The sequence below is a fragment of the Myotis myotis genome, unplaced genomic scaffold (assembly GCF_014108235.1).
Source record: "Myotis myotis isolate mMyoMyo1 unplaced genomic scaffold, mMyoMyo1.p scaffold_m19_p_2, whole genome shotgun sequence".
In the NCBI taxonomy this organism is placed as follows: domain Eukaryota; kingdom Metazoa; phylum Chordata; class Mammalia; order Chiroptera; family Vespertilionidae; genus Myotis; species Myotis myotis.
The window spans coordinates 184,144,937-184,163,590 of record NW_023416324.1 but is presented as its reverse complement, the minus strand read 5'-3'; the positions used below and the strand labels follow the sequence as shown (position 1 = coordinate 184,163,590).

Below are 18,654 nucleotides of genomic sequence, written 5' to 3'. Positions count from 1 at the left end.
AGTTAATTTAATGTATATTTAAATATTAGTGAAAATATTTAAGTTTTTAGTGCTTATTATCACTACATTAATGTAAATTAACTTTTAATATTTAATATAGATCTGAGTCATAGTTTTGCTTCAATATGAATATGTACCGACTGCCTTTTGATCTTTTCTAATTAGGCAACACTTAAGTAGATATACTTTTCAGCCATACTTTGTCATATTCATGATGGTGACCGGTTAATCTCAATTCATTAAGTAACCTAATCTAAGACATTTTGTGTGGATGTCTTTCAGTTGATGATTATTACCTCACAGGAGATGTTCTTTTAAAAAAGCTAAATAACATACCAGTCTTTCGTGGAAATGAAAACAATAAATTTAAAGACCTTATAAAATTCACAGAACTCAAATACATCGTGAATCACAGGGTCCTTTCTGATTTTGCCCCTGGTTTTTCCAGTGTTATTTTGTTTATCTCTTACTTTTGCAGGAATCCCCAGTTTAGGTAAAGTTATATCTTAACATAGCACTTTGAGTTTATAATTTGTACCATTTGTTTAATTTATTGTTTAGTTACCTTTTAACTGTCCCCTTTCTCGATGTTATCCTATCTAATAATAGACAAACATGGTAATTAACCATACCTCCGACACGCTTCCCATGGGCTAATCAGGGTGATATGCAAATTAACTGCCAACCAAGATGGCGGCCAGCAGCCAGGCAGCTGAAGCGAACAGGAGGCTTGGTTGCTCCAGTGATGGAGGAAGCCAAGGTTCCCCGCCTGCCGCTGCTGGGCTCTGACCTGCACTCTAAGAAACAATGTTGCAATTATAGAAGCTAAACAAACCCCAGAAACCTGCTTTCAGCCAGCCGGGCCTCAGAGCTGGAGCTGCAACAGTGTTTAATTATAGAAGCCAAACAAACCCAGATACTTGCTTTCAGCAGCTGAGGTCTCAGAGCTGGAGCTGAGCCTCAGAGCTAAAGCCGGCTCTCAGTTCCAGTGACAGCCATAGAAGGTAAATAAATCCCAGAATAAAAAAAAAAAAAAAAGAAGAAAAGGAGAGGTTGGGAGCTTCAGTCACCCGCCAGCCTGAAAAAGGCCCTCAGCCCCTCACCCAGACTGGCCAGGCACCCCAACAGGGACCCCTACACTGAAGGGGGTGTGACCAGCTGCAAACAGCCATCATCCCCTCATCCAGGCTGGCCAGGCACCCAAGCGGGACCCCCACCCTGATCCGGGACACTCTTCAGGGAAAACCAGCCGGCCCCCACCCGTGCACCAGTCCTCTGTCCTATATAGTAAAAGGGTAATATGCAAACTGACCCTAACAGCAGAAGGACTGGGAATGACTGGTCACTATGACACACACTGACCACCAGGGGGCAGATGCTCAATGCAGGAGTTGCCCTCTGGTGTTCAGGGCGCTCTCACATGGGAGGAGCTCTGCTCAGCCACAAGCCAGGCTGATGGCTGCCAGTACAGCGGTGGTGGTGGGAGCCTCTCCTGCCTCCTCAGCAGTGCTAAGGATGTCCGACTGCAGTTTAGGCCTGCTCCCTGCTGGCAAGTGGACATCCCCCGAGGGCTGCCGGGCTGCCAGAGGGATGTCTGATTGCCAGCTTAGGCCCAATGCCCCGGGGAGTGGGCCTAAGCCAGCAGGTGGTCATCCCCTGAGGGGTCCCAGACTGCGAGAGGGCATAGGCCGGGCTGAGGGACTCTCTTCCCCCCCGAGTGCACAAATTTTTGTTGCACCAGGCCTCTAGTGAAAATAATGAGAGTGAGAACCATTTCTCTGTTATTTACTCCTTTATTCTCAGGATCTGAGATAATTATGAATTCTGCTCTTAAACTGATATCAGTTATCTTTTGTGCCCAATATAGCGGTCCCAGAGTACCTATTTTCCTTCCTGAACTCAAGGAAATTCCTCAATTCTCTGATCCTGTTAGTTTTCACAATGCTTCTAAGTTTTTTCACTCCTCAAGGATTTTTTGCGTAGATCCTGTCCCTTGGCCTGGTTTCCTGACCTTTGAACTCTTATCATATAAACATGAGCATACCTGTTACACAAGTACATGTATGATTTTTTTTACATAGCTTCTTATCCCATAGTAATTCTGGAATGACTAATAGATGAGCTGCATATAGATTTATGTGATTAGTGCATTTTATTTTTAAGTATTTTGTCTTTGTTTTTATTCATATTACTTATAATGACTTTTGTTTTTCTATAATCAGATAGCAAGGAAACGCCACAAAGTTATTGGCACTTTTAGGAGTCCTCATGGCCAGACCCGACCCCCAGCTTCTCTTAAACATATTCATCTAATGCCTCTTTCTCAAATTAAGAAAGTGCTGGACATAAGAGAGACAGAAGGTATGCTTATTGGATAAACTATTGCTAAATAAAAATAGTTCATACTCACTACTGCAGATTTGTTTCACTTATATTTTTTTCACATGAAAGTGCTATGTACCCTAACCCAGCCTGTTCCCACACCAAAACATTTTATTTCTTCAGAATCCAAAATAAATCACCTGTGCTCTGCATCTTTCCTTGTTGCCACTGGCTGCATTGTTAAGGATACAGTTAGGAGATGACCAGGAATGATGTGCATGAGTAAATGCACCCTAAGTAACTATGGTAGTCTTGGCATGGAGTTAAATGTATATTAAGGGAAGCTTTCTCCCTCAACTTTGATAGTGTTAGGGAGGTTTCTCTGAATGCCTGAAATTGCCAAAAGTTTATACCTACTCAAAATAGTATCTGTTTAACTGGCACTAGTGATATGTCGTTATTGGTCATATTTTGGGTGTTAGGCATAAATTTTACAATGTAAGCTGGTACCATTACTGATCCCATCCTCTCATGATGAAAGAAATGATGTGCATGAGTTAGTGCACCCTAAGTAACAATTAAAGAAAATTTGAATAGTAACTTGCATTGCTATCTTTATTCTATTGTCGAATTTAAATTATGGGTTATGTGGTACATTTGTTTTAAATCATTTCCATATCTTTGGATTATAATTGTGGAAGACTTCATTGTTTAAAATAGGTTCTGCATCTTGGTCACAAAACATTTTGTAACAATTTTAATATTTAAAAATTATGTTTCTTTAAACTTGATTTAAATAGGTTGAGTTTTTAAATTATTCTTACAATGCCATTTCATTTTAAAACTCAAATTCTAGGATACTAAGTAATGATACATTCTAATTGTTTAAAACTCCAGCATATAAAATATTAAATGTCATGGAAAATACTGTTTATGTAATGTCAACTTATTGTTGGTTCTTCATATGGTACTTACTGTTACAGTTCTTTCTAATGTTTCAATGTAAAACGGTGATACTCTTTGTCCAATTAGAAATAGAGGGGGTGGGAAGGGTGGAGAAAAGATCATACATTTCATTGGAATGTTGTTGATCTGAGGTAACTAAACTTGAATAGATCTATCATTTTCCAAGAATAACATTGTTTATAATTCTGGGACCCTAGATTGCCATAATGCTTTTGCCTTGCTCGTGAGGCCACCAACAGAGCAGGCAAATGTGCTGCTCAGTTTCCAGATGACATCAGAGGAACTTCCAAAAGAGAACTGGCTCAAGATGCTATGTCGACATGTAGCCAACACCATTTGTAAAGCAGATGCTGTAAGTTCTTAATCTATTATGAAGAGTTAAAACTCCATGGCAATGCATTCAAGCTAAACCTATGCATTTCTAATTGTTAATTGCTAATTGTGAATATAAGAGAGTTTTAGTTTTGTGTGTATTGAGGAAAACTGGTTTAATAAATTGTTTTGGAAAAGATATTTTAAAAATATAGACACATGAAACACTCAGTTGCTAGTTTATGGAAGGCCCTTTTAACCTTATAGCTCCTCTGACTCTGATTGGGTGAGGCTTTTGGGACTTGTACCCTGTGATTTTCATGGAAGCTCTTAGGCCTGGCTGTTTGTAAAATAGAGGGTATTCTGTTCTGCTGTTCCCTTATCTAACTGCAAGCAATATGAGATAAAGCCAGTTGCGTTTCCTATCAGGAGAGTAGCCGATCCAGTTTTCTCAGTCCAGCCTCTTAAAATCAAATGTGAATTGTGAATATGTACATACAGAATATATAATTATTTTTATACTATATAGATCAGTGGTTCTCAACCTGTGGGTCGCGACCCCTTTGGGGGTCAAACGACCCCTTTCACAGGGGTCGCCTAAGACCATCGGAAAACACATATATAATTACATATTGTTTTTGTGATTAATCACTATGCTTTAATTATTTTCAATTTGTAACAGTGAAATTGGGGGTCACAACAACATGAGGAACTGTGTTAAAGGGTTGCGGCATTAGGAAGGTTGAGAACCACTGATATAGATTAATGTGAAGATATGTGAGAAATTCAAATTATCAAAGTTAAACGACTATCAGAATTCAGGAAGCCCATAGTAGCTCTTGGATAAAATATAGGTCCTATAAAAGATAATTTACTTTCTTCATCATTAGTGGTGAGACATGCTATAGATATAGACTATCATTTTTGCACAAATAACATAAGTTTATTAAAAAATTCATATATCATTTAGGTGATATATGAGCCTTAAGAGTATGGACAACACAATTAAAGGTTGCAAGTTGTCAAGAGACCAAAAATACACACCTAAGTATTTTGAGAAAAAAATTTTCAACAAATTAAAACTTTAACCTTTAAATTTGAAATAACAGAATATGGGACATCATATCCACAAGGAGAAAAACTATGGAGAGTTACAAGAATAAGGATACCTGGAATCTAATGTTATCTTTATGCTCTTGGCCTTAGTTTTCACATGTAAAATAATGATAATAGATTAAATGTTCTTTCAGCCTGAAAATTTTAATTCTTAAGTCATTTACAAATGGGTATGACAAATGAAATTAGTCTATAATAAAGTAGTTATACTTATTTTGCTCTTAATTATTTAAGCTACAATTATTTAGGGCACCAATGAATATATATTAGAAAGACAGAAACTACTGTTTCAAAAATCAGATTTTTTTTGTCTTTTGCATCTTTTGTATATATATTTAAAAATACATTCTCTTCAACATGGCATATATTCTCAAATGATAAGACACATACAAATGATAAGAAGATAATGTATTGATAGATGACCCTTTTCAGTACAATAGTACTGTAATTCACATTGCTTAGACATTCCTATGACAGTAAAATGCTTATTTTATCATAGTTAAGTCTTCTTATGAAAGATATTTGAGGTATAATTATTATGGTTTATAAAGTAGAAAATACATGGCTAGAATGTCCTACCTAAATGTTTAAAACAGTAAATAGACTTTTTTTTTTGCTTTTGAACATTTCTATAGTTCAAAAATATGTTGTAAATAAAGGATGTTTGTTCCACAAAATGGTTTATAGAAGTAATGCAATGTTAATGCATAAAACAGAATGTTGGCTAGAAAAATGATGGAGACAGTTTTAGTTATAGAGCTTACAAAATTGCTCATTATATGGAAGAATTTTTTTTCATTGGTTTAGGTCAGGGGTCCTCAAACTTTTTAAACAGGGGGCCAGTTCACTGTCCCTCAGACCGTTGGAGGGCCGGACTATAGTTTTAAAAAAAACTATGAACAAATTCCTATGCACACTGCACATATCTTATTTTGAAGTAAAAAAACAAAACGGGAACAAATACAGTATTTGTATTTGCATGTGGCCTGCGGGCCGTAGTTTGAGGACCCCTGGTCTAGGTATTCATATACAAAACAGATCCTTGCATTATAGTGATTGCCTATTTTAGAAATTACTCCTTCATTTATCAAGATGTCAGAGTAGATGGCTTAAGCAGTCCTTTTTGAATTTATAACTATAAAACTGAAGCATAAACAGTTAATGGAAAAATTTTTTTAAAATACAATCTATTGAATTACTAGCTACAAGATAGCTAATAATTCTAGAATCTATCCTATATAATAAAAGGCTAATAAGCAAATAATAAGCAAATCGACCGAATGGCAGAGCAACTGGTTGCTATGGTGCACACTGACCACCAGGGGGCAGACGCTCAATGCAGGAGCTGCCCCCCTGGTGGTCAGTGCACTCCCACAGAGGGAGCGCCACTCAGCCAGAAGCCGGGCTCACGGCTGGCAAGCGCAACAGTGGTGGTGAGAACCTCTCTCGCCTCCATGGCAGCGTTAAGGATGTCCGACTAACAGCCTTAAGGATATCACATGGTGAGTGGGCCTAAGCCATCAGTTAGACATCCCCCGAGGGCTCCTGGACTGCGAGAGGGTGCAGGCTAGGCTGAGGGTTACTCCCCTCCCCCACATGCACTGATTTTGTGCACCGGGCCTCTAGTATGTATATAAAAGGCTAATATGTAAAGCGTCCCCTCAGGAGTTCGACCAGGAGAGCAGAACTTTGATTGCTCATTATGACGTGCGCTGATCACCAGGGGGTGGCATGGAACAAAGGAAGGCCCTGGCTGGCAGCCGGAAGGCCCTGATTGGTCCTGATCGCTGACAGGCCTAGGAATCCTACCCATGCATGAATTTCGTGCACCAGGCCTCTAGTATATATAAAAGCCTAAGCAACCAAACAACCAGTTGATCAGTCACTTTGACACACACTGACCACCAGGGGACAGACGCTCAACTCACATGATTGGGCTCCCTCCTGTCTGGATCGGGCCTGCAGGGATCAGGCTGAAACTGGCTATCTGACATCCCCTGAGGGGTCCCATATTGTGAGAGGGCACAGGCCAGGCTGAGGGACCACACCGGTGCACAAATCTGTGCACCAGGCCTCTAGTTTTATGTAATAAAGCCCTAATATGCAAATCAACTGAACGGCAGAACGACCAGTTGCTATGACACGCACTGACTACCAGGAGGCAGATGACCAGTGGTGCTGATTGGGAGTCAGGGCCGGCCAGCTGGCAGTGCCAGGTTGCCAGCCAAGACAGGTGCCAGCGGGGGCCCCTCCCGATCGCCCCGCTTATCAGTTGCCCCACAGATGGCCCTGATCGCCAGCCAGGCCTAGGGGAACAGTCTCTTAGATTTAAAAATTAAAACCTGACAAGGCTACTCTAACACTGAAAAAACAGGATGATGCAGAGATGACATGCATGAACTCTGGCTTGCACATTTTGTCAGCCCTGATTCTGACACTTATAACTGTGTGACAAAGCCAATTACTTCTCTCTGCTTCAGTTTTTCCACCCATAAGAGGGGAAAATGGTACTACTGCCTCGGAAGGATCATGTATAAAAAGTATGTACTACTTTTTATAATCAGGGCAAAAAAAATGTAGCTGCCCACACAATAGCAAGATGCCTTTCACCTGTATGAATATAAAGTATGGTCACTGGTGCATGCAGCATCCCAGATTGCGAGAGGGATGGACATGAGGGGTCCTGGATTGCAAGAGGATGCAGGCCGGGCTGAGGGATACGCCCCCCCCACCCCCCCGCCCCCTCAAATTTTATGCACCGGTCTCTAGTTTGAATATAAACAACTAATGAAACAAATTTCATAAAGTAAAATTAGCCACCAGATGGCAGCAAACATTTAGCTATGTCCTGATTTATACTGTCTTAAAGAGAATGTTTTTCAAGTTGTCACATTTTGTTACTAAGAAATATGTCTGTAAATTCACATATTGACTTCAGTTGAGATCTTTCTCACATTTAAAATACTGCAGAGAGTAAAGTTTTTAAAAGTCCTGAGTCAGTGTCGTATCATTTGAGAACATTTGCCATGCTGAAGAGAAAGTATTTTTAAATATTTGTTTGTGTGTGTGTGTATATTTATATGTGTGTGTGTGTGTGTATATATATATGCAAAAGATCTGAGATAAAAATATCTGATTCTTTAAATCAATAGTTTCTGTCCTATTTATTATGTATCTATTGGTGCCCTAAATAATTGGAGCTTAAATAATTAAGAGTAAAATAAGTATAACTATTTTATTCTAGACTAATTTCATTTGTAAATGACTTAATTAAAATTTTCAAGGAAACTTATATAATACTTTGAACAGTAAAGAATTTAAATTAAAAAAAGGAATTAAAATTTTCAGCCTGAAAGAACATTTAATCTAATATCATTATTTTACATGTATAAACTAAGGCTAAGAGCATAAAGTTAACATTAGATTCCAGGTATCCTTATTCATGGTTAAAACTCTCCATAATTTTTCTTCTCATGGATATGATGTCCCATATTCTGTTATTCCAAATTTAAAGGTTAAGTTTTAATTTGTTGAAAATTTTTTTCTCAGAATACTTAGGTATGTCTTTTCAGTCTCTTGCCAACATGTAACCTTTAATTTCGTTGTCTACACTATACTCTTAAGGCTTATATATCACCTGAAGTCAGATGGTGGCTTTGCTGAAGCCATTACAGATTTCTAACCTCTAATGTCAAAAGTATATTTTTAGTAACAAATGAATTTAAGCAATGTTACACTCCCCCTCCCTCAATTTGAATAGTTTAGAAGTAACTTGATAATTAAATGTCTTATCTTAACAGTACTTTTATCACTAATTATAGTAGCAGTATTTATTCAATATTCAATAATATTCAATATTGTATAACTAGAATTTCTAACTACATGAGAAATAGATTGAAGATATAACATATACAAGAAGAGTTTGTGCTTCTGAGCCAATATTATTTATACTGGAGTTAATATAATTTCTATTTAAAATTATTATTATTCTGCTGGTTATTAGCCATACATAGTAAGTTGATAATATAAATGCCTATTATTGGTATCATTTTAAATTGACCAAATCAGATTCTCTAAGCTATAAACATGATTACAAAGTTTGAGGAAATCCCTGTGGCACACACTAAAGGATAGGACACAATGATTCTAGATAATATCATAAGTGAGTGAGTTTAGCTGTTTTTGTTGTTTTTTTATGTGGGTAAATCTTTGATGTATGGATGTTAATTTTGTAACCCATCATTTTTATTAAATTAATTCTCTTATTATTTCCAAATGCTTTTTGACAATTTGATTGGATTTTTCAGCTCTCAGTTTTAGAAAAATGTCACAAGTTGACCACTTCAGAGTGATGATTGATACATTACCTTGTAGTTTTAAAATGAGACATAATGGAAGAAAATTGTCAAAATTATCTGTGTCAAAACATTTTCTGATTTGTGTCTATGTCTAGGACCGTATAAACCTAATATGAGATAGATTTTTCAATATATTATTCATTGGATGAAATTCAAATTGAAATGAAATTAAACTTAAAAATGTGAATGAAATGAAAACAAAATTAAGTTCATAAAACTAAAGTCAAAGCTTTGCTTAGTTTATGGTGCCATATGTACAGCATTTTAGGAAATGTGATCCCGTCTCCTGTGAGATGTAGGAAATCTTAATAATGCAAAACCTCAAAGGAGTATGTGAGTGGGGATGTTGAGAGACTCAGAGTTAGCCAGAGCTTAAATAATAGTCCTGACTGCTTTGTTTCTCATGGATTGGCAAGAGGTGTTAACTATTGAGAATTATTTTTCACATGGTTGTCTGTATAATTGACAAGAACCAATTGAAAACTACTAGCACTTAAAGTAGCCAAATAAATATAAATGCATGCATATTAATAGTTTTCATCTTTGCCAGCAGTAACCAGCTAAAAAGTAGGAAATAAAGAAGATCCCTGCCCCCTTTCCGGCAAGATTTACTATAAATTTTAGTATAAATGTAGGAATAGCCTTATAAGTAACAAATGAGGTATTTTAAAGAAAACTATGATTCCAATTTTGTCACAATAAAGTATTTTATGCATGTAGGAAAATATCTGTAAGGAATATACCAAAATATAAATAGTAAATGGTTAGTAGAGTTTATAGGTAATTTTATTTAAAAATTCTCCCACAAACATTTTATAATGATGTGGTTTTAAAAAAAAACTCAGAAAAAAATTATAATATTGTTTTTAAAAGTTACTGATAATTATAAGTACTCAGTTACCTTAGTGCGATTAGATAAGCAACTGAGTCATTTAGCAAGTAGATCAAGTAGAAAAGAGAGGGTCTTTTTTCTGATAGAGAAGGCAGGGTGGATTTGGTTTTTCTAATTAAATTAATTTTTGTGATACTGATTTTGTAGCAGGCATTATTCTTAAGTATATAAATTATGCTAAATTTCTAACTTACCAGTTTTAGGGTTGTTAGTAAGATTTCATATATATATATATATATATATATATATATATATATATATATATATACTTTAGAGGCCCGGCGCATAAAATTTGTGCACTTGCGGGGGTGGGGGTCCCTCAGCCTGGCCTGCGCCCTCTCACAGTCTGAGAACCCTCAAGGGATGTCCAACTGATGGCTTAGGCCCATGGAGAGTGGGCCTAAGCCATCAGTCGGACATCCTTAACCCTACTAAGGAGGTGGGAGAGGCCACTGCCACCGCCGCTGTGCTTGCCAGCCATGAGCCCGGCTTCTGGCTGAGCAGCGCTCCCTCTGTGGGAGTGTACTGACCACCAGGGGGCAGCTCCTGCATTGAGTGTCTGTCCCCTCATGGTCAGTGTGTGTCATAGTGACAGGTCATTCTGCTGTTTGGTCAATTTGCATATTAGCCTTTTATTATATAGGATTTCCAGTTGCTTTGGTCTCCATTGTCCTTGCAATGGATTTTTTATTTACTGAGTGCTTATTTTCCCCTATCCTTAAATTAATACATTTTATAATAGAAATTATGTCAAGCATGTCAAAAATCTTGAGTAGCTTCTTTTATATAGTATACTCCCATATGAAGATAAGTGCTTAAAGGTTTGATTTTTAAAAACAGTTGTGTATTTTTAAAATTTTATTTTAAAATAATAAAAATGTTTATTTCTTGAACAGGAAAATCTTATTTATACTGCTGATCCAGAAACCTTTGAAGTAAATACAAAAGATATGGACAGTACATTGAGTAGGGCATCTAGAGCAATAAAAAAGACTTCAAAAAGGGTGAGTCCCCTGGCATTATTATTTAACATATCTCCAAAAAGTATTTTTTAGACTACATTAAAATAATATTGCCAGAAACACCAGTGTAAAGATAGTCTATAAAACAAAGTTGGTTTGAGGGCTTAGGAAATGGCCCACAGAGATAATAGTTTTAGTTTAGTGAATTCTTTGGTACAGTAATTATAACCTGTTACCTTCATATTCTTTTTATAGTGATACTTCTGTGAACTCTACTTCAGTAGAAATGTTCTGATGGTGTTGTAGATGTAGGTTTGTGTGCGTTCATCTTGAATATCACCTCAGATATTGTTCAGCAAAGGGCACACAACAGAGATCCTGACCACAACATGTTTCAATCTTGTAACACTGGATATAACTTCCCTACTTACCTTATCGGAGATAACTTCCCTGCTTACCTTATTGAGGATTACATAAGAATATTGGGCCTTTTAGAAGTAGAAAAACAAGTATATTAATAGTCTAGATGAAATTTGCAGCCATAGTCTACTGCTAGATTTACAAGTTTTTGCTTTTGAAGGGAAGCTTTGTACTTTATTTAAGCATCTTTATATCTCCCAAGATCAGCATGTTTGATATATGGTAAATATATTAAATGGCATTGACTCCTTCACTTTTTCAAAAAGGAAATTGAGGTTCAAATGGCTTTGGGTTAAAGATCTCACAACTAAATTTTAGTGAAATCAGACACAAAAAAGCCATGTTTCTTCTTTCCCATGCCAGGTTTATCCTTGCACTTTTTTCCTTCCATTTGACTGTCGTGCTCTAAGAATGCGAGTATACAGCAGGTCTTTAAATAATGTTCAGCGTTGTTTCATTATAATGTTGATGAGAATGCTGTAGGAAATTAACTCTTGTTTATATCAATTAGCCTGTGATAAAATTGGTTTTATTATATGTCACTTACCTTGAAGTCACAGAACATATTGAGGACCACAACGCTGAGTGAGGACTATTACTGTACTACATTTTCTCAGTGTTTTGTCCGAAGAAGTTCTAAATCTATGATAATACTATTTGTACAAAAACTTTTCATGTGTATTTGGCTTTGTTTATGTATATTTGTTCTGATCAGTTATATTAAACTTTTTTTAGGCTTAATTGTAACTTCTTAAAATTCTAGGTTACAAGAGCATTCTCTTTCTCCAAAACTCCAAGAAGAGTTCTACGAAGGGCTCTTATGACATCCCAAAGTTCAGTGGAGGGAAGAAGTCCTCTCAGCAGTGACAAGCATGTAATGAGTCGTATGTCTAGCACATCATCATTAGCAGTAAGTGACTTTGATTTGATGGTCTAATGACTTATTCACACTTATGGAAGTTGGTATGGAATTTGCTAATGTTAAAGATGGAAATCTAATATCTCCATTTTTTTTTATGCTTCTTGACTTCTAACATCTTTTGTTAGGTAAAGATAACTGAGAAAACATCACTTTAATGAACTAGAAATAGAGACATACTTAATATGTAGTTTATTTGATATGAAATTTTATTCAGATTGAGATATGCTCTAAAGTCTCTAAAGAAAAAAGCATATTTCAATCTGGCCTCTCACTTTACTAACCTAAATAGCAATGGTTCTGTTTATACACATTGGTCCCAGCAATATAACAGACTCAGTTTTTTTCCTTTTACTGTTTCTGTGATGAGTAGAATATTATTTCTGAAACTGTAGACTTCAAAGGATGATATGTGTTCTGAATTCATATGTATATTTTTAAATGTGTTCTGAAAAATACAAATTCCCAATGGTGTCTGAAGTATTAGACAATAAATATTAAGGACATTTCTAACATTTATTACTGCCACTAAATATATGAATGATGTATGATTATAAAATTATTAACCTAACCTTCTAAGGTTAAAAAAAGCAAGTGCTGGTTATTCAATTATGTGTCCTTTAGCAAGTTTCTTGTTCTCTTATTCCCATTTTTGCAGATGAGGGAAAAGAGATTAATAATAGTACTTTATGGTGTTATTGTAAGGACTAAGTACGCACACATACACATATACCTATATGATGCGATTATATAGTGAGAGCATTTTGTGTAGTAGCTAAGAGCATGAACTCTAGAACTCATGTGATCAAATCTCAACTCTGCTGTTTACTAGCTCCGTGGCTTTTGATACATTATTAAAGATCTCTGTTTCAATTTCACTATCTGTAAAATGAATCTAACGTAGCAGTTGTAAGGATTAAATAAGTTAATTTATGAAAAGTGCTTTGATCAGTCCCTGGCACACAGTGTGTGCTCTAGTATTTTTTTTTTTTCTCCTTTTACCCCATCCTCTTGCACCCTACCCATGGCTGCTAGAGAGAACCCCTGTTGTTCCCAGTTCCTCATTTATCCCCCTCTACACTTAGAATATCAGACTTCTCCAAGGCAACATACTCTGTTCTTCCACCCTTTCCTTTAACACATGTCCTCCCCCACCCCCCCAATCCTATTTCAGCCACACTGGCGTTTTTGCTTTCCTTAAAAAAATCTAGGCTAATCCACGTAGAGGCTTTGTATGGACTGTTCCCTGCGCCATTAATACACTTCTTGAACTCTGCACTTTGGATCTTGTGGACAAAAAAGAGGTGCTGTAATAAATCATAAACCCCTAATTGGGCAGTTCATGATGAGTAGTCACCCCCGAGGCTGCTCTAGTGTTTTTATTATATAAAATTTATACAGACTTGGAATCTAATGAACAAAATCACCCCAGAGGCATGAAAGCATGGCATAGACTGAGGGATTGCAGAGGGAAGGGGCGTTGGGAGTGGCAGGCAGAGAATGACCAAAGAACTTACATGCATATGCTAGAGGCCCGGTGCACAAATTCGTGCACAGGTGGGGTCAGGCTGGCCCACCCCAATGGGGGCCCATCAGGCTGGTGGGGGGGGAGGGGCCTTGGGTGGCTGGCCAGTCAGCCCCGCCCCTGATCGGGGTGTTGGGGGCCAATCGGGGGTGAGGCCAGCTGGGGGGAGGGGTCCAGGGAGGGGCCAGCTGGGGAAAGTGGCCATGGGCGGTTGGCGGCCGGCCCTGCCCCTGATTGGGGTATTGGGTGCCGGTCGGGGCCCAGATCAGGCTGGCTGCCGCAGTGCAGTGTGCTTCATAGCCACTCGTCCTTCCGCCATTCCGGTCTTTGGGCTTTTATATATATAGATATGCATAGTCCATGGACACTGACATTCATGTGTGAAGGCCTGGGTTGGAGCAGGAAGCAGGTGGGGTGGGCAATGGGGAATAATGGAGCACATCTGTAATACCCTCAAGTAAATTTTTTAAAAAAAGCTAGTTAGATCTTTAGTTAATACATCAAAGAGTTACAGCTGACTCTGAGCATATTTACACAGATTTTTTTAAAATCCTCTAATTCTCACCTGAGGATATGTTTTTATTGATTTTAGAGAGAGGGAAAAACACCGATGTGAAAGAGAAACATTGATTGGTTGCCTCCTGTACGTCCCCCATGCCCCGTGCCCCAACTGGGGATCAAATCCACAACCTAGGTTATGTGTCCTGACTGGGTATCAAACCCACAACTTTTTGGTGGACAGAAGGGTACTCCAAACAACCAAGCCACCCAGTTAGGGCAGAGCATGTTTATAATGGTATTTGATCAAGGTTAAACTTCCAATACTTAGCTGATAATATAAACATGAATGGAAATTTGATTAATATATTAAATGAAATGAAAAATATATTAAAATTGACAAAAAACAGTAAGCATTTCTTTATTAAAATAGATTATAAGCTTTCTGAAGGCCAAAGAACTGTCCCTTGTTTATTTCCTATAATAACTATTATAAACATTGCTTTTCAAATGAAAGTAACTGGATTTTTTTAGAAACTTTTTAGTAAGTTAATTTGTATTATTTGTGATTTTGTCACTTTTATGTAGACCAGGGGTCCTCAAACTACGGCCCGCGGGCCACATGCAAATACAAATATTGCATTTGTTCCCGTTTTGTTTTTTTACTTCAAAATAAGATATGTGCAGTGTGCATAGGAATTTGTTCATAGTTTTTTTTTAAACTATAGTTCGGCCCTGCAACGGTCTGAGGGACAGTGAACTGTGGCCCCTGTTTAAAAAGTTTTAGGACCCCTGATGTAGACAATATAAATAAGAAGTACCTAAAATATCTTTCAGACATTCATGTCCTTTTCTCCATTGCTTATTTCTGTTCTAACAGATTATCCATTCAGTTTCCACAAGCAGTACAATTGGATTTACTAAGCATGTCTATGCTCAGTGCTCACACTCTACTGGTGGGCGCTCTCAAAACTCCTGGTTTCCATCTATACGTCATTCTGCCTCACGAGTTAGTTTCTCAGAGACACTGAAAGAAAATATTGATTTTTCAAATTTCAAAAAAAGTTCTATCCAAGTCATCTTTGGTATTTGTGAAGAATTAAGAGATATGCCAACCAGTAATGGAAACAAGCCTCAAGTTTAATGTGAGCTTATTAGCTATTTGAAATTTGTATTTGTGAAAAAAGGAAGTATTCTTTCTTCACTGAATTACCTATTAGGTGGGTGGGGACTTTTGAATTCACAATTTTATAACTGCTTTACTGCAGATTGGCACATAAAAATATTTTTCAAGGTAATTATGCTCAAGTTCAGAAAAAAATCAATACTATTAGAAATTTTCTTATTTATGAAAGTGGACATTTTAAAGACTAATAATAATTGCCATGTAAAGTGGATTCATATTCCAAATCTGATTCTTAATCTTAGATTTATGGCATTTTATAAAATTTATGCTTTTAATGTAGCAAATCATAAAAATTTTATTTGAGGAAAATTTTTTTACTTTCTACTTAAATCATTGCTTTATCATCACTTGAATGGTAATACTTGATCAACACAGCTCTTTAAACACTTCATTTTGCTCCATTGTAGGTGAGAACATTGTTGGCTACTTACACATAGCCTTTCATATATGCTAAAATAGAACACTAACTTTCTTTGTAATTCATTTTGATTTATACTCACTGTTGGTTTTTTTGCATTCTTGTGTATGCTTATTTGTTATTGTTAAAAGCTCTTATGAAAAATTTTATTTTGACCTCTGAAACAAATTTAGACAGCTTAGTAACTGAATAATCTCTATTAACAGAAGTGCTGCTGTTTTGCTCAATTTATTTTTTAAATATATATTTTTTTATTTCAGAGAGGAAGGGAGAGGGAGAGAGAGATAAAAACAACTATGATAAGAGAGAATCATCGATTGGCTGCCTCCTGCTTGCCCCCTACCAGGGATTGAGCCCGCAACCCAGGCATGTGCCCTTGACCAGAATCAAACCCAGGACCCTTCAGTCAGTAGGTCTACGCTCTGTCTACTGAGCCAAACCAGCTAGGACTCAATTTTTATATGGAGCAAAATCACAAACATACATACATACATAAATATGGGTTGTATACATAATCCAAAACCTCTTTAGGAGTATATGACTTTCAAATTTAGAAAATTTATTTCTCATAAAATCATCTCTTTTAATTTTGCTTTATGGTTAAGAAGAAACCACTAGGGTTTATCTTTTTACCTCAAAACTTGTTTACTAATTTGTAATTTTTTTAATAACCTGAAACACTGAGTTATTAATATCTCTTAGAAGTTAATTACCACTACTAGCAGTAAGCCAATATCTATTCTAGTGAGTTGATATGTAGTTAACTAGTGAATCCATTTGTTTTGTTTTCAGAATGCTGAAATTTCCTCCCTTCCAGTTTTAAATTCTTTTGCTTATTTAAAGAGTTTAGGATTTTTAGATGTCTTTAAATTAATTGTTATGGTATTTTGTGAAATGTAAAAATGATATGCATGATGCATAACTGTATGTTATAACTTTTAAAAAGAAAAAGTATAAATATAAAATATTTGTCTTATCTTTACAGGGTATTCCATCGCCTTCCCTTGTCACCCTTCCTTCCTTCTTTGAAAGGAGAAGTCATACTTTAAGTAGATCAACAACTCATTTGATATGAAGCTTAAAAAAATCTTAATTTATAGAAACTTAACACCTCATACATAAATAAGGAACTGACTTATATGGTACTTGTCATTAGCACTTGGTGAAAGCCGGAAAGAAGATAGATAACACTAAACTATGCCAGTTGGTTTTCTTCTTGAAAGAGTAAGGTTAACCTCTTACATTTTTCAAGTTAATTTATTAAAAGATTATATTGATTTTGATGTAATTTTTCTCTTTGCCTGAATCCTTCATTTGAAGACCAATATCTTAAGTTATTCATGATACAGTAGTGCTGCAACCTGACACATACAGTAAATAAATTTCATTGGTGGATGCCAAATATTGCTGTGGATTTCTTTGTATAGTGCCCATGAATGAATTTCGGAAGTATATATTTATGTATCTCAATTTGTGCAGAAATGAGGTGATATCACAGTACTTAATTATATTAAAAACCTGCATAGATAACTGATTAAATAGTGGGGTCTTGTTTCACATGTGCTGTTTGAAGTAGTTAACTGCTCCTTTTGCAGTTTAATTTATTCTCAAGTGTCTTTAAGATCTAGCGTGTGGATTTAAAAAGATTTGTCCTTATTAAAAAGAATAACAGTTAAAGGAGATTGTTTCAAAATACTTTTGCAAATTGAGATAAGAACAGAAAGATTAAAAAAACAATGTATATTTTGCACTAACATGATATGGGTGTGTACTTGTAGCTGCTTCAGAGCTTATATTTATGGTGATTTTTAGACACTAGCAAATCTTGATTTAATTTGATAGTTAGTGGGGTTTTTGAAGGATGACCATGGGGAAATTGTAGTAAAGATTGTTTATACTCTTTATAAAATAACTCTAAAACTGGCATTAGTTTTATTAATCTACTGTCAAATATTACATGGGTATGTGTATGGTCAACTTTTTATTGTCATCCCATATAAAATGTAAAATTGAAATACATTTATTTGTGTTGTAAAATATTTTTCAAGCCTTGATATTCTTTTTCACAATAGTTTTTTTGTTTGTTTTATAGTCAGCAATACAAAATAATCAAGTTCTTATGAATAATTTCATTTTTATTTCCTACCTGTTTAGGGATTACTATAAACATTTAATTATCATTTAACAGTTCTTGGTTATGTTCTTAATAGTTTAACTGACTATATAGATTTTTCTATACCATGTATGTACCACTTTATTGCTATATTTTAAAAGCAATTGTATTAGTAAGAACTTTGTAAATAAATACTTAAGACCCGAGTGTATTTTGTTTTTTAATTTTTAATCTGGACTCCACTTTGCAGAATGGGAATAGTGGATTCTATGATAGTTATATAAAATTGTGTCTATGTGCACATATGCATTTTTCTGGTAGAAATTACACCACTTTTATCATTTTATTGGGAATGGAACTGTGAGTCCCTCCAAAAAATCGGGGGTTCCAAGTGAGAGGAAATGGCATAAGGCATGACATTAGAAACATACTGGATGTACACAGATAAGTTATGAGGTTAAAGTCTGATACAAAAATCAGTATACAAATATTATCAACTAGAGACCCAGTGCACAAATTCATGCACCAGGGGGTCCCTCAGCCTGGCCTGTGGGATCGGGCTGAAACCGGCTCTCCAACATCCCCCGAGGGGTCCCGGATTGCAAGAGGGCGCATGCCTGGCTGAAGGACCCCACCGGTGCACGATT

The 18,654-nt window shown here is 36.3% G+C and overlaps 1 protein-coding gene across 9 annotated transcripts in view; it reads left to right on the top strand.

Moving 5' to 3' along the window:
* Nucleotides 1-18,213, top strand: part of ECT2 (epithelial cell transforming 2) — a 58,637-nt gene extending 40,424 nt beyond the window's left edge. For 6 of the 9 annotated variants that reach the window (XM_036350741.1, XM_036350740.1, XM_036350742.1 and 3 more), the window contains 6 exons: nucleotides 2,223-2,361; nucleotides 3,486-3,640; nucleotides 10,863-10,970; nucleotides 12,112-12,258; nucleotides 15,171-15,435; nucleotides 16,880-18,213. In XM_036350741.1, the coding sequence (XP_036206634.1) occupies nucleotides 2,223-2,361; nucleotides 3,486-3,640; nucleotides 10,863-10,970; nucleotides 12,112-12,258; nucleotides 15,171-15,434 (813 nt within the window). In that variant the 3' untranslated portion in view covers nucleotide 15,435; nucleotides 16,880-18,213. The remainder of the gene's footprint in view (nucleotides 1-2,222; nucleotides 2,362-3,485; nucleotides 3,641-10,862; nucleotides 10,971-12,111; nucleotides 12,259-15,170; nucleotides 15,436-16,879) is intronic. The other 3 variants (XM_036350743.1, XM_036350746.1, XM_036350745.1) reach the window with 1 other exon arrangement.
* The last annotated feature ends 441 nt before the right edge of the window (nucleotides 18,214-18,654 follow it).